The sequence below is a fragment of the Rattus norvegicus genome, chromosome 13 (genome assembly GCF_036323735.1).
Source record: "Rattus norvegicus strain BN/NHsdMcwi chromosome 13, GRCr8, whole genome shotgun sequence".
Lineage (NCBI taxonomy): Eukaryota > Metazoa > Chordata > Mammalia > Rodentia > Muridae > Rattus > Rattus norvegicus.
In genome coordinates, this window is record NC_086031.1 from 37,243,380 (window position 1) to 37,256,124 (window position 12,745).

At 36.4% G+C, this 12,745-nt stretch overlaps 1 protein-coding gene across 4 annotated transcripts in view; it reads right to left on the reverse strand.

Annotated features, from left to right (window-relative positions):
* Dpp10 (dipeptidyl peptidase like 10) overlaps nucleotides 1–12,745 on the reverse strand; it is a 1,676,457-nt gene that overhangs the window by 97,849 nt on the left and 1,565,863 nt on the right. For all 4 annotated transcript variants that reach the window (NM_001415116.1, NM_001415117.1, XM_063272512.1 and 1 more), the window contains 2 exons: nucleotides 10,230–10,327; nucleotides 1,347–1,470 (listed from right to left, as the gene is read on the reverse strand). In NM_001415116.1, the coding sequence (NP_001402045.1) occupies nucleotides 1,347–1,470; nucleotides 10,230–10,327 (222 nt within the window). The remainder of the gene's footprint in view (nucleotides 1–1,346; nucleotides 1,471–10,229; nucleotides 10,328–12,745) is intronic.

A 12,745-nucleotide genomic window follows, 5' to 3' on the forward strand; every position in this document is an offset into this window, starting at 1 on the left:
TATAAATTATGCATTGTTGAAAAATGTCTATTGAATTTTGATTTTACATTAAAAAGTGAAACTTTTTCTTCTGATAATAAAGCCATTTTTAAACATTGAGCCAAAGACCGTAATATTTTCTCATAGCAATCAGCCCAACTTCTGGGTTTGAGCTTGCTAGAAAAAAAACTGATTTTCAATGATTCCAATAAGGCAGTCATGGTTTGCTTAAGGTCCACTTCCATGCCTCTTGTTCTCTATCAATACAAGGCACAGGATAAGACATCATTAGAGCACTTGCCTAATATGGCCCACTTCTTCTACTATTCTATACCTGAAAACAGTTGTTTTATATAATAATATTTATTGGTTTATTGGGGAAAGGATAACTAGCAATCATTTCTTTATTACGTAATCTGAGAATCCATTATTGATCCATCTTCTTTGTCAGGAGCCTTAAATGTGATGTAATTTAAGTTATTGCATAGTTTATCGAAAGTAATTTTGGAAATTTAAATCCAACTCATTGTTATAAATAATCGGAACAAGAGAAATGTTTTGTCTACTTTTACTTACTATAGGTATGGAAACACCATCACTGAGCTATGATAAGCTAGACTGGGAAGAGGCCATCTCTAAAGAAAATGGGAAGGATACTTCCAATACTGTGAAGCCATTTTCTCTAGAGATGGACTCTCTCCAGTATAGCTCATACTAGATTGTGGTGGTGTTTCCATACTGAAAAGAGTTCCATCAGGATTAAACTATGTACAGTGGACAGGTATCCATTCATTTCTTTAAGAGCTACATGTGTTCTCCTTTACTTGTTCTTGATGCTACTGTCTTTAAAACTTGAAGTATTTAAGGGTATATGGCAAAGTGTGCACTTCTGTTTAATATCTTATGTGTGTATTGTGTGGTGTGTATGTGTGCATGTTCACCTATCTTTGTTTGCACATGCATGTGGAAGTCAAAGGATGAGATTAAGTATCTTAATTGTTCTTGTGTTACATATTGAGTCAGGGTCTCTTGCTCAGCCTGTAGCTCAGCGGTTCAACAAGTGTAGCTAGTAAGTCTCCTCCTCTCATGCCCCATCTCCACCTTCCGAATGCTAGATTTTCAAAGTGCCAACCACACTTTACTGTCATTTATTTGGCTCCTCAGGTACTTGAGGATGTAAGGAAAGTGGCTCATAGTCTGAGACACTTCCTCAGCCACAAAAGTATACACATTAAGTATTTATTCCCTTTCCTACTATTGTTAGAGGAAGAAAAATGTTTTCTATGAAACCTTAAGAAACCTGACTTTCAAAGCAATGACTCCTAACCACTTTACCTTACAAAATGATGACGATAAATGAAACTCACCCTACTGCATGCCCCGGTGGTAGACTCACAGACTGTGAGGATGGAGATGTTCTGAGGACGATTCAACCATCTGACCACTGTCCTGGTGTTGCTCACCCATTTAACCATGGTGATGTAATATTCTCTAGTTTGGAAACAAAAAGTGAAACTTACACTTATCATGAGGATCAGTACAATACTAGTAAGAGCCATGTGTTGTTTTAGATACAATAACTGAAACATTATAACAATTTTGTATTATGTATAGATATGGATACATATACACATATGTATTCTTCTTTAAATGTTCACATATACAAATTAAGGCTTAAATATGTATATATATATATATACCATATATATATATGATAGAAGAAAATGTTAGAGTAAATTATTTACTAGAAAAGCAATTTTTGAAAAAATAGAAACCAGCCTATACTTGACTTCTCCAAAAAAATGTTTATTGTTTCGGACTAGAATGTAAAAGAAGTATCTAATTTTAACATTGTGGTATACTTTGTTAAAAGAACAAAATGCAAAACTTAATCTTGGCTTAATAGTTATTCCTCGTGTGCAACCTTAATGCTTGTCTTCTGCATAGTCTTTGTCTACACGGGTATTAATGGTATCTGTATTCATTAGTGCTCTTGACAACTAGTAAGTACTTTAGAATAAACTAGGTGTCATCTTTAAACATGTTTGTGAGAATTTCCATTTTAAGAGTTGAAGACTGAATAAAAGGAGAACGTGAGCTGAGTGCCAGCATGCATCTCTCTCTGCTTCCTGACTGTGACCTGTGACCAACTGCTCATACTCCTTCTACTATGAATACCACCACCCCACTCCATGATGGACTATGTCATTGCTCTGTAAGCCCAAACAAATGTTTCCTCTCTTTAACTGCTTTTATTAGGTCTTTGATAACAACAACAAAGGGAAGTAAATAATACAGTGGAATTTATTTTTGTCAACTATTAAGAACAAGTTCTAATCATTTAGTCATAATATTTTTATAGTTTTGCTAACTCATCTTGTGTCGAATAGTTAAAAGTAAAAAAGAATTTGAACTGAAACATCTGACTGGGTATTAAGTCTTTTGCATAGAAGGAATGTCAAGTACTAATATAATTATTCTCTCAAAGTGATGGGAGATTGATATAAATATGTAATATAAATTTTATTTATGACATATTGGATATCATGTTTAGAAATTAACATAATGTATCATAAAACTCAGAGCTCCCATACCTCAGAGCCCAAGTATCATAATTTGGTTTGTGATAAAAAGGAAAAAGCAACAACCTTTCCAGATACTTTATTTCATAACAGAGGAGCAGCATTAAATAATAAGTGAAAAGTGCCATTTATGCTTGTTGTGTTAAAGCCAATGTTTGCAGGCTGCAGAGCTCCCCCAGCAATTAAAAGCAATTGCTGCAGTATCCTAAAGAGAGGACTTGAGTACCTAGCACCCTCATGGGGAAGCTTAGAACCTTCTCTAACTTGAACTCTGGGACCTAATGGCCTCTTCTGGCCTGTATGGGCACTGCATTCATGTGGTATACACTTAAATACAGGTAAATAAAAATACATAAAATTGAATCTTTAAGGAAATAAAATAAATCAAAGTGTTTGTTTGAGTTAAAAATATCAGTTTTTTTTCTTTTTTTTGGAGCTGGGGACCGAACCCAGGGCCTTGCGCTTGCTAGGCAAGCTCTCTACCACTGAGCTAAATCCCCAACCCCTAAAAATATCAGTTATAGATAGTAAAAACCTGATAGAGCAATTCTCTTGTCCTAGGAAACTCTGGGCAGGAGATCTAGCTACATAAATCTTAGATATTTTTTGCATGCTCTTCTGAACAGCTACAGTTCCCTCCAAAATTATCTGTTATCCTGTCAAAGCAAAGGTGTCAGCAGAAGGATAAGCATAACTTTCCAAGGAGTGATGTCTGACATATTATTTTTCAAGTCTATTCAAAACATCTGGAAACTTTCACAACCAGGTATTTATAAACTGCCAAGAAGTTTAGAGAAACCATAACATCAGTTTCTCTAAGGAGTACATGGGCAATCTTGAATCACATGCACATCTGGTTTGGATACATTCTTTGACCATCTCCCTGGGCCAGGAGGTTCTACAAGGAAGAGTGTCCTACTCCACTTTCAATGTTTTGTTGCAACAATTTTTTGAGTATGTAATCATATTTGACTGTCTGATCAGGCAGATGCCTAAAGGAGCCAGAGAGGTGGCTTGGAGGTGGGAGTGGCTCATAAAATTCTTGTCATGACACTCAAACACAGCAGGAAGATCAAATTATTTCTACACAGAAATATTGAAATGTATACAAACACACAAAACAGAAATATAAGCATCAAATTTTCATGGATTATATACAATTAGGGTTTGAGATAAAGGAATGGTGTGTTCCATACCTAACTAGGAAAAGCAAGATTGAAATATAATGATTCAGATATTCCTGAATGGTAGATGTAAATGGTCTAAAGTTGTACTAAAGCTAATATGAATACTGTAAAATTAATGAGCCTTGCCCCCAGTTGTATTAAAATTATTATGAACATTTGAAAGATTAATCAAAGATTATAAAACAAAGTGTCCTCAGCTTTGTGGGGGAGACTACATTGGCAAATTAATTTTAGCCTACAGAAAAAAATTTTCTCAATAGTCAAAACAGAACAACATGGAGAAAATTGAGATGCAGAATTAATAAGAATGGATTTTAAAGTAAATAACAGAACAGCAGAATATTTGTTTCAATATTTGTTTGAAATGATCTTAGACAAACTTAGGCTGTCCCTTCACAGAAGACGATACACTTTGTCTATTGTATACCATGTCCTATAGTGGCATCCGAAGATATTTGGAGAACAATTCAAATTCTAACCACACAATCCTGGTAAATGGTGTTTTTAAGTAGATATAAATTTAAATGTAAAAATATAAATATAAGTATAATTATTTTGTAGTCAAACATTTATATTGATCTTTCATTAAATGACATGGTTAAGTTATACATGTAACCTCGTGCTTATAAAAATTTATTCTAATATGAGGTATCTTAGTATACAGCTTATTTACTATCTAAGCATCACTTACTACATCTGAACAGTGACAACTGTTTCTGCAAACTAATTTGCAGTTTCAAAAGGGACAGTCTCCAAATATTGAAAAGTTCCATTAAGTTGATGCAAATGCATTACATGGAAATCATAGCCAAGTTTGACACATAGGCATTGAGGAAAGCAGGTGTGCTTGCTGACTTACTCTCTCTGCTCTACACGTTCTGGACACAAAGATCCCAGGTGCACATCTTACTTTGATTCCTAACACATATATGGTTAGCTCATAAGCATAGAATGAATCATAGAAGCAGAGACAAGCAGGTTAAAGAGACACTACTGTAGCCTTCAGAAGACCCAAATGTCCAAAGATTATGAGTAATAAAATCTTACTATCACTTCAGTATGGGTATAATGGAATCAGGCTTCTGTTAGCAGTCTTACTGCCTGCTTTCCTTCCTATACCCCCCCTCTCTCTCTCTGTATAAATATGTGAATAAATATGGTGAGGGACAGGAATCAACTTCTATTTTCTTCCTTAGTCACTCCCTAATTCTCTCCTCTATTGTATTTCCCCCCACAGTAACTAACTACTCTAGAGGCTCAACAATTCAACCTGAGTATCCAGCAATCACCTGGGATCTGCATTTTTGCATATTTCTGCCTTTCTAGCACTAAGATTCTAAGTATGGGCTGGCTTGACTATATATATATATATATATATATATATATATATATATATATATATATATATATATATGAATTCTGAGGACTAGACACAGAACCTTTTTGTTGCACTGTATTGACTGAACAACCTCCCTACCACCCCCCCACACACACTAATGTTGTTATTGGCTTAGTATATAATCTATGTTGTGGGTTTTTTTTTTTTTGGTTCTTTTTTTTCGGAGCTGGGGACCGAACCCAGGGCCTTGCGCTTCCTAGGTAAGCGCTCTACCACTGAGCTAAATCCCCAGCCCCTTATGTTGTGTTTTATAAACATATCTATGCACCTATACATGCCATTCTATTCCAGAATAACCAGGAATTCTACCTTAACTCTACTCTAAATGTCCTCCTGACATACTCAGATTGGGTATCATCCTAAGACTTATGTTATATTATACACCATTTGAATGAATGGTTCTTTTATTCATTTCCATGAAAATGGCTAATGAATGACTTTCCTGAAAGTCTGAATATTTCTTAGAAGAATTGGAAATTCAGATTAGACATATGTCAAAGACCTAGGAAAATACAGTACAATGCCATCAAGCTGAGGAGACAGGAGCAGTCCTAGAGTTACATCAGTGATGCAGGTGATGAAAGAAAAGCTTTAAAAAGTAAAAGCATGCTAAAAGCCACAGAACTAGAGGAGGAAAACAGATAATGATGCCAGAAAATTGATTCAATGGGTAGAAGTGTTTGTTCTGCAATTAGAGTTCATTCCAAGGATATACATGGTAGAAGGTTCAAATTGACTCAAGCAAACTGTCTTAAGACAACCACAAACATCTCCACACATGTGTGCATATAAACCAAAAACTTAAAAAGATAATTTGTTCCTTCAAAAGAATGTGATGGTTATCTAATGTCTTCATGACTCATCATAAAGATTATCTTTCCCTAGCACTAAAGTACACACTTTGAACTTTCAACTCATTTTCTAGTAAACCATCCAGTGATTCCAATATCTTAAACTAATAGTGTGAGCATTTCCAAAATACTTCTCCTTTTCCAGATATATGAACCATCCTATCTTTTACAGAGTTAGGTTCAGGGGATACTGGGAAGGACCTGGATCATTACATTAGGTCATGGTGAGTTAAATTCTATCCAGAATCATCACAGACTGTGTTTTAAATAAGGATGAGATATGTGATGATACAATATGTATTATCAGAACTTATGCTGAAGACATCCTGTCTATGTACATTTGATGACATGACTTAACAGGGTCAAGCATGGATCAGTGACAGTCAATAAATAAAGTGAAGAGAGAAAAACAAAGACAGCAATTATAGTAAGAAACTGACTTCCTCTAAGTTACCAAATAGTTTTTGTTTAAACTAATTTTTATTTGTTTTCTAGAATTAAATATATTGGTGCAATATATTTTATCATGTCTACACCTTCTCTTCTGTGAGCTCAATCTCATATGTCCCTTGTTGGATCTAAATGCGGAAATCTACAAGTCACTACATGTGACAGGTATCACGTGGGATGTTTATTAAAATAGAAGGTTTGGGGGTCACAGAGTCTGCCTCTGTGAGTAGAAGGGAAAAAGGGAAAGAGGGAAGAGAAGTACTGTCTTTTATCATGGATGACGTGCATGCTCAGGAGGTCCTGAAACACAAGACAACAGTGGGAATGTGTCACCTCTAGGCACTTAGTGATGACATGTCTTCTTGTCACCACGTCTGTTAAGTTGATCATGAAGATGTCTAATGTTCCTATTGTCACCAGATCCGAAGGGCTGGCTATGGAGGTGCCTGATTGCCACCAATAATCTTCTAAAACTAATGCCATCTATTTCTCTATATATCTCTTCCTCTGTGTGTGTGTGTGTGCGTGCATGCGTGCGTGCGTGCGTGCATGCGTGCGTGCGTGCGTGCGTGCGTGTGTGTGTGTGTGTGTGTGTGTGTGTGTATAACACACTGAAATCAACTGATGTTAACTGCATGTATCATCAGTGTAGGTCTGACCACTTGGAAATGGGTCCATTACTGAAGAAAACTGTGTTTCCTTCAACAGCCAAAGACTCCCTAAACTACAACTACAGATAGAGACTTAAGAGTCTTTCCCCTATTTATACTGCAGTGCTGTCAGGAATCTTTGTAGGCAAGCATATTGCTCAGAGTTGATGCATACAGGGTCCTTGCCAGGGAACTGAAAAAGGCTTCCTTATTGCATTCTTCAAACAAACATAGCATCAGTTTTTGCTCCTCACCCCTACATGCTTCTGCCTCACCCAACTCCTTGCCGTTCCCAACTTGAACCCTCTTTAATTTTCCACACTACCTCCATCTACATAAAGTCTCTTTCCCCTCATCAATGGCCCATTTCTATGTTTCCTGGCCTCTATCCACATATTTTTCTTTTATTTTTCTTTAATCTCTCCTTTTTTTTTCTTGCTATGTTTTGAGACAAGGTCTTACATATCCCAGACTGATTTTAAACTTGTGAGGACAACACAGATCACTTGAACATCTGAGACCCTCCCACCTCTATTTTCCATGGCTAGAGTTATAGGCATGCATCAGTCCACTCAGTATTTGTGCTGTTTATTATTAAACCAAGGACCTTATTAAAGCTAGTCAAGCATAGTATCAGAAGAGCTAAGTTACAAGCTTCTCTGATGCCTTTATCTGTTTATGTTTTTCTTTTCTTGTATTGGGTATTTTCTTTATTTCCATTTCAAATGTTATCCACTTTCAATTCTCTGCTACATACACAGCTAAAGGTATGGGTCCCTTCTTTGGTTGGTGGCTGGGAGCTCTGAGATGTCTGGTTGGTTGATATTGATGTTCTTCCTACGGGATTGCAACCCCTTCATCTCCTTCAGCCCTAAACAACTCTAATTGAAAAGGGTAGAGGAATACAAAATTAATAGTTTCTCTGATTGTTTCCTCTTTTATTGTTTGAGAATTTCATACATGTAGATAATCATTTGAGTCAAATCTATCCATCGTCTCCTTCCAATTGCTCACCTGTGCCCCTACATCTTCTTGTGCCTTTCAAAAATCTTACTGTGTCACCTTAGTGCTGCATTTGTGTGCATGGACATAAGATCATCTACTGCAGCCTACAAGCCTCTCAGAAGCCTTATCCTGTAAGAAAAGTGACTCCTCTTTCCTCATCAGACATCACCTGACAATAGCTCCTGAGGTAGAGGTTAGTACTTACAATCTCCTTTCCCCATCTTTGCTAGGATCAATGCTGCTTTATTTTGTACAGGTCTTGGACATGCTGTTTGACTTTTGATTTAGTCACTCACATATGCTAAACCAAGCTTAGAAATAGAGCTTTCTGTTTGGTTCATTCAACCCCACTATGCACAGTTGGTCAATTCTGAAACACTGAAAGTTTTTTTTTTTTCCTTTTGAATATGGATCTTGTACTCTGAGATTGGATGAAATGGTCTTATCTCATTGGACTTGTGCTACCAAGTGATGCTGAGATTCTATCAGAGGCATTCATTCTCTCTGGGTTTTGTCTTTCCTATTAATTAAAAAAATAAGTTTATTTTAGATAAGGGGTCCTTAATTTGAAGCATTACATAAATTTCATTATCTTTCAAACTAACAACTTCCATACACATCAGAGTATAATGTCTGTAAATGTACCCAACTGTGATTAAATTTCCCAAAGTATGTCAACATTTAAATAAAATTTTCACCAGTCAGACACTTTGGGTTGATTATAGATATAATCAAAACAAACATTAAGCTTAGTCCTATCTTACCAAAAACAGTGTGGGTTATGCTATACATATACATACGTACAGAGGACTATGCTACACACACCCCCACACACCCATAAACACACACACACACACACACACACACACACACACACACACACACCTTTCCTATGAACAACACTCACAAATTGTGAATGGATTGTAAAGGAAATGAGATAGTCATATTATGTATGAATAGCTAATCTTCAAGATTAAATATAGGTTTCATCTCTAGGGCCTTGTTCAATTGATTATAACACTGAATGAAGCTCCTTAAAAGTTTGAGACATTTAGGACATCGGTGTACAAATGATTATCTGGTTATTGCTAAAATGTTTCGTATATTAAATTTATAATTTGGACACGTATATGTCTTTTGTTCTGACATGTTCATTCAGATGTGTGCATGCCACAGTGTACATGTTGGAGATTGGGGACAAAAATGACAGACTGAAATAATTCATCTCCTTTTTATAAATGCTTAAAACAGGGTCTTTTGCTGTTTGACTCTGTGGCCTCCAGGTTTATTGGCCCATGAGCTTCCAGTTAGTTTCTTGTTTCTGGCTCCCAGTTTACCACATGTGCACTGAAAAATACACACCATGCCATCTATTTCTATGTATGTTCTGAGGATCCAGACTCTCCCTAGGACGTGTTCAAATGTTATGAATGTAAAGGTTTCTGATCTTGAAGTAAATCATATTTCATTCAACTGCTCTGCTTGCACAAGAATAACAAATGGTAGCGTAAACAACATACAATTTAGTCTTTTAGGGCTTGTTGTTTGTTTGTTTATTTGTATGTTTTTAAACTAATGTTCATGTAACTCAGGCTGGCTCAAATCTCCCTATAAAGCTGAAGATGAGCTTGAATTTATTTTCCTCACCACTCTCTCCTTTCAAGAGCTGGTACTGAAGATGTGTACCATCATATCTTGTTAATGCAGTGAAAGGGGTCTATAAAATGCAGGACTTAGGTCACTTCACCAACTGAGCATCCCTAATCAGTGATTCCACCCTTCTAAATAGCACCACTTATAAAGAATAGAGCAACTGTAGTCTAGTAGAAAATTCTATGGGAAATTAAACTCTGTCTTCATATCCTTCAAATCTCCAGCTAAGGTCCTTTCCTAATCATTAGTATCTTTCATCATTTTGTGGTACCTATAATCACCTTGAGACTAAACACTTCTTGGGAACAGCCAGACCCCGAGAATGACTTCATTCCCTGTGGATGGAGGCAACCTCAGCTTCATTTCCAAGTGGAGTGGTGGCTCTGATCACATCATTCTCTAAATGGCAACAAAATGATAATTGGATGGGAAATATCTAATCTCTCCTTTAAAGTGGAATTGAAATCGCCTACCTTGATTTAAAAATGTCGGGTGGCATCAGCTCCAAAGTATGAGTTGGTCCATACAGGTTTACAACATATAACTTCACTGATGGATTCGCTTGACCTGCCTTTGAGAAAATAAAAGCTGTAATATGTAATATATAAGCATTAGCCTATATCAAAACAAAGAAGAAACAGAAATTTCAACTGGTTTAATTTCTCTTTGTCTCTGTCTCTGTCTGTCTCTTTCTCTGTCTGTGGTGTGTGTGTGTGTGTGTGTGTGTGTGTGTGTGTGTGTGTGTGTGTTCCACATTATTTGGGACAAAAAGTTAATTTCTTTGAAATAGAAATTATTTTTAAATTCATCCACTTGATTACTTTCAATTGTTTTTGCAGATTGCTGCTTCTGATTGCTGCTTCTGGAGCATTTAAGTCAGACAATTAAAGGTTATGGGAAATCAGGGTGATTTTACTCATGAGGCGGTGCTGTTGAGCTCCTCTTGCAGAGCTATAGAAGTTTTGGGTATGCAAAATAACAAGGAACTGCTTATATCATAGAATAAGGACCGCAGTGTGAAGTTTTCTACTAGCAGGGAGGAGAGGGAAGGGAGGGAAGATAAAGAACAGGGAAAGAAGCCAGTAGGAAAGATGTAGTGAATGGGAGAAAGTGGGGATGAGCAGGAAGTAAATGAGACAAAAATGGAAAGAAAGAGGAAAAATAAGGGAACAGGAAAGAAAAGGGAAGGGAACAGGAAAGGAGAGGGCAGGTAAAAGTACCACCTGCAAGGATTATAGATGTCCTACCCAGGTCAGAGTGCTACATTTTGTCCTCTTACCTACACGTGTGCCAAAACAAAATTCACAAATAAATACATCTAATTAAAATTAAATGCAGAAATATGAAAAATCTTACCCATATACCTCAGATGCCACATGTTTAAAATTCAAAAGAGCCTAATGGATTCCATTGCATTAATGTGCCCTGTCTTTTCTCTTTAAGCTCTGCTGATTACTGAATGGGTGACTCATATATTTAAATGACCTGTGAGAGGTGCAGAAACAGCCCTCTCTGAGTGTGTGGCAGGAAGAGTAGAAATACATGTATAATTTGGTTTCAGTTAATCAAAATTCCATTAAAGGAACAATAACTACCAAGAATGGTGGCTGTATACTTCTAGTTTGTAACATGTTCTAAATGATTATGACCTAGGTTTGTCACTGAATGTGCCTACTTCAGTACAAAGATTATTCTAATCACTTTTCTGGATGCAAATACATGCTAAAGTGAATTCACTAATATTAAGAGAGTTGAGACTTAAACATACAAGCTAGTTATCCCTTGTGTTAATTCCAAGGTAATGTCAAACAAATAGTTGCAGAATACTTTGTGAGCAAGAAAGTAATGATGGTAAGGTGGTCAGCCCACTTGAATATGTCTCAACTAGTTTGCATAGTGTTATGAAAGCATGACCTCATGCTAGGCCTGGGGAGTTGCTCAGTGGTTCACACTTGCCATGCTAGCAAGAGAACTGGAGTTAGGCTCACCAACACCGAAGTAAGTAGGAGGTGGGCTTGGTGCTAGTCTCTTTTTGCCACTGACTCAGAGAGGGCTGTTTCTACATATCTCAAAAGTTATTTAAATGTATGAGTCACCCACTTCATAATCAGTAAAGCTTAAAAAGAAAATCTGGGTGCATTAATGCAATAAAATTCCAGCCACAGAAGGTGGAAAATAGATCTCCAGAGAAAACTGACTAACAAAACTAGGCATGTCAGTGAGTTCTGGGTGTAGACTGGGAGACCCAAAGAATATTGTGAAAGAGTAATTTAGGATTATTCCTGGCATTAACCTTGGTCCTCCACATACACTCACTCGTGCACTCACAAACATACAAAGCCAAAGGGACTTTGGGACTACTACAAGCAGTTATGGGGATGGTAATTTACGTACAATTTTGTTTGTTTATTTCTATAGTTAGATAAAGTGAATTAAAATTTAAACCTTGCTTTATGAGGTAACTTAGCTGTACACTGTTCATTGCCAGCAGCAGCAATTTGCATCATCTGGGACCTTGCAAACACAAATCCCTGGCCCCCAGCTTACAGACCTGAAATTAGACTCTCCAGGTGTGGATCTACATATTTGTGTTTTAACTAGAGTTCCAAGTGATCAGGAAACAATTTTGATCAAACACTGTCCCATACCTGTATATCTTTTCTCTACCTATGACCTACAATCATTTATTATCTGTATCATATGTATATCATCTATTTGTACTTTATCATCTACCATATCTTATCTATTATCAACTATTCTTCATTTTCTACCTATCTAATAATCTTTTATTCCTATCACACATTTATTATTTATATGTCAATTATATACCTTATGACATATCTAGCATATGTATGTTATCTATATCTTTAACATCTCTTGTCAACCCATCTTTTATGATCTATCTATCTATCTATCTATCTATCTATCTATCTATCCATCCTTCCATCTATCTATTATCTAATCAGTCTATCACATAACTTTCATTTAT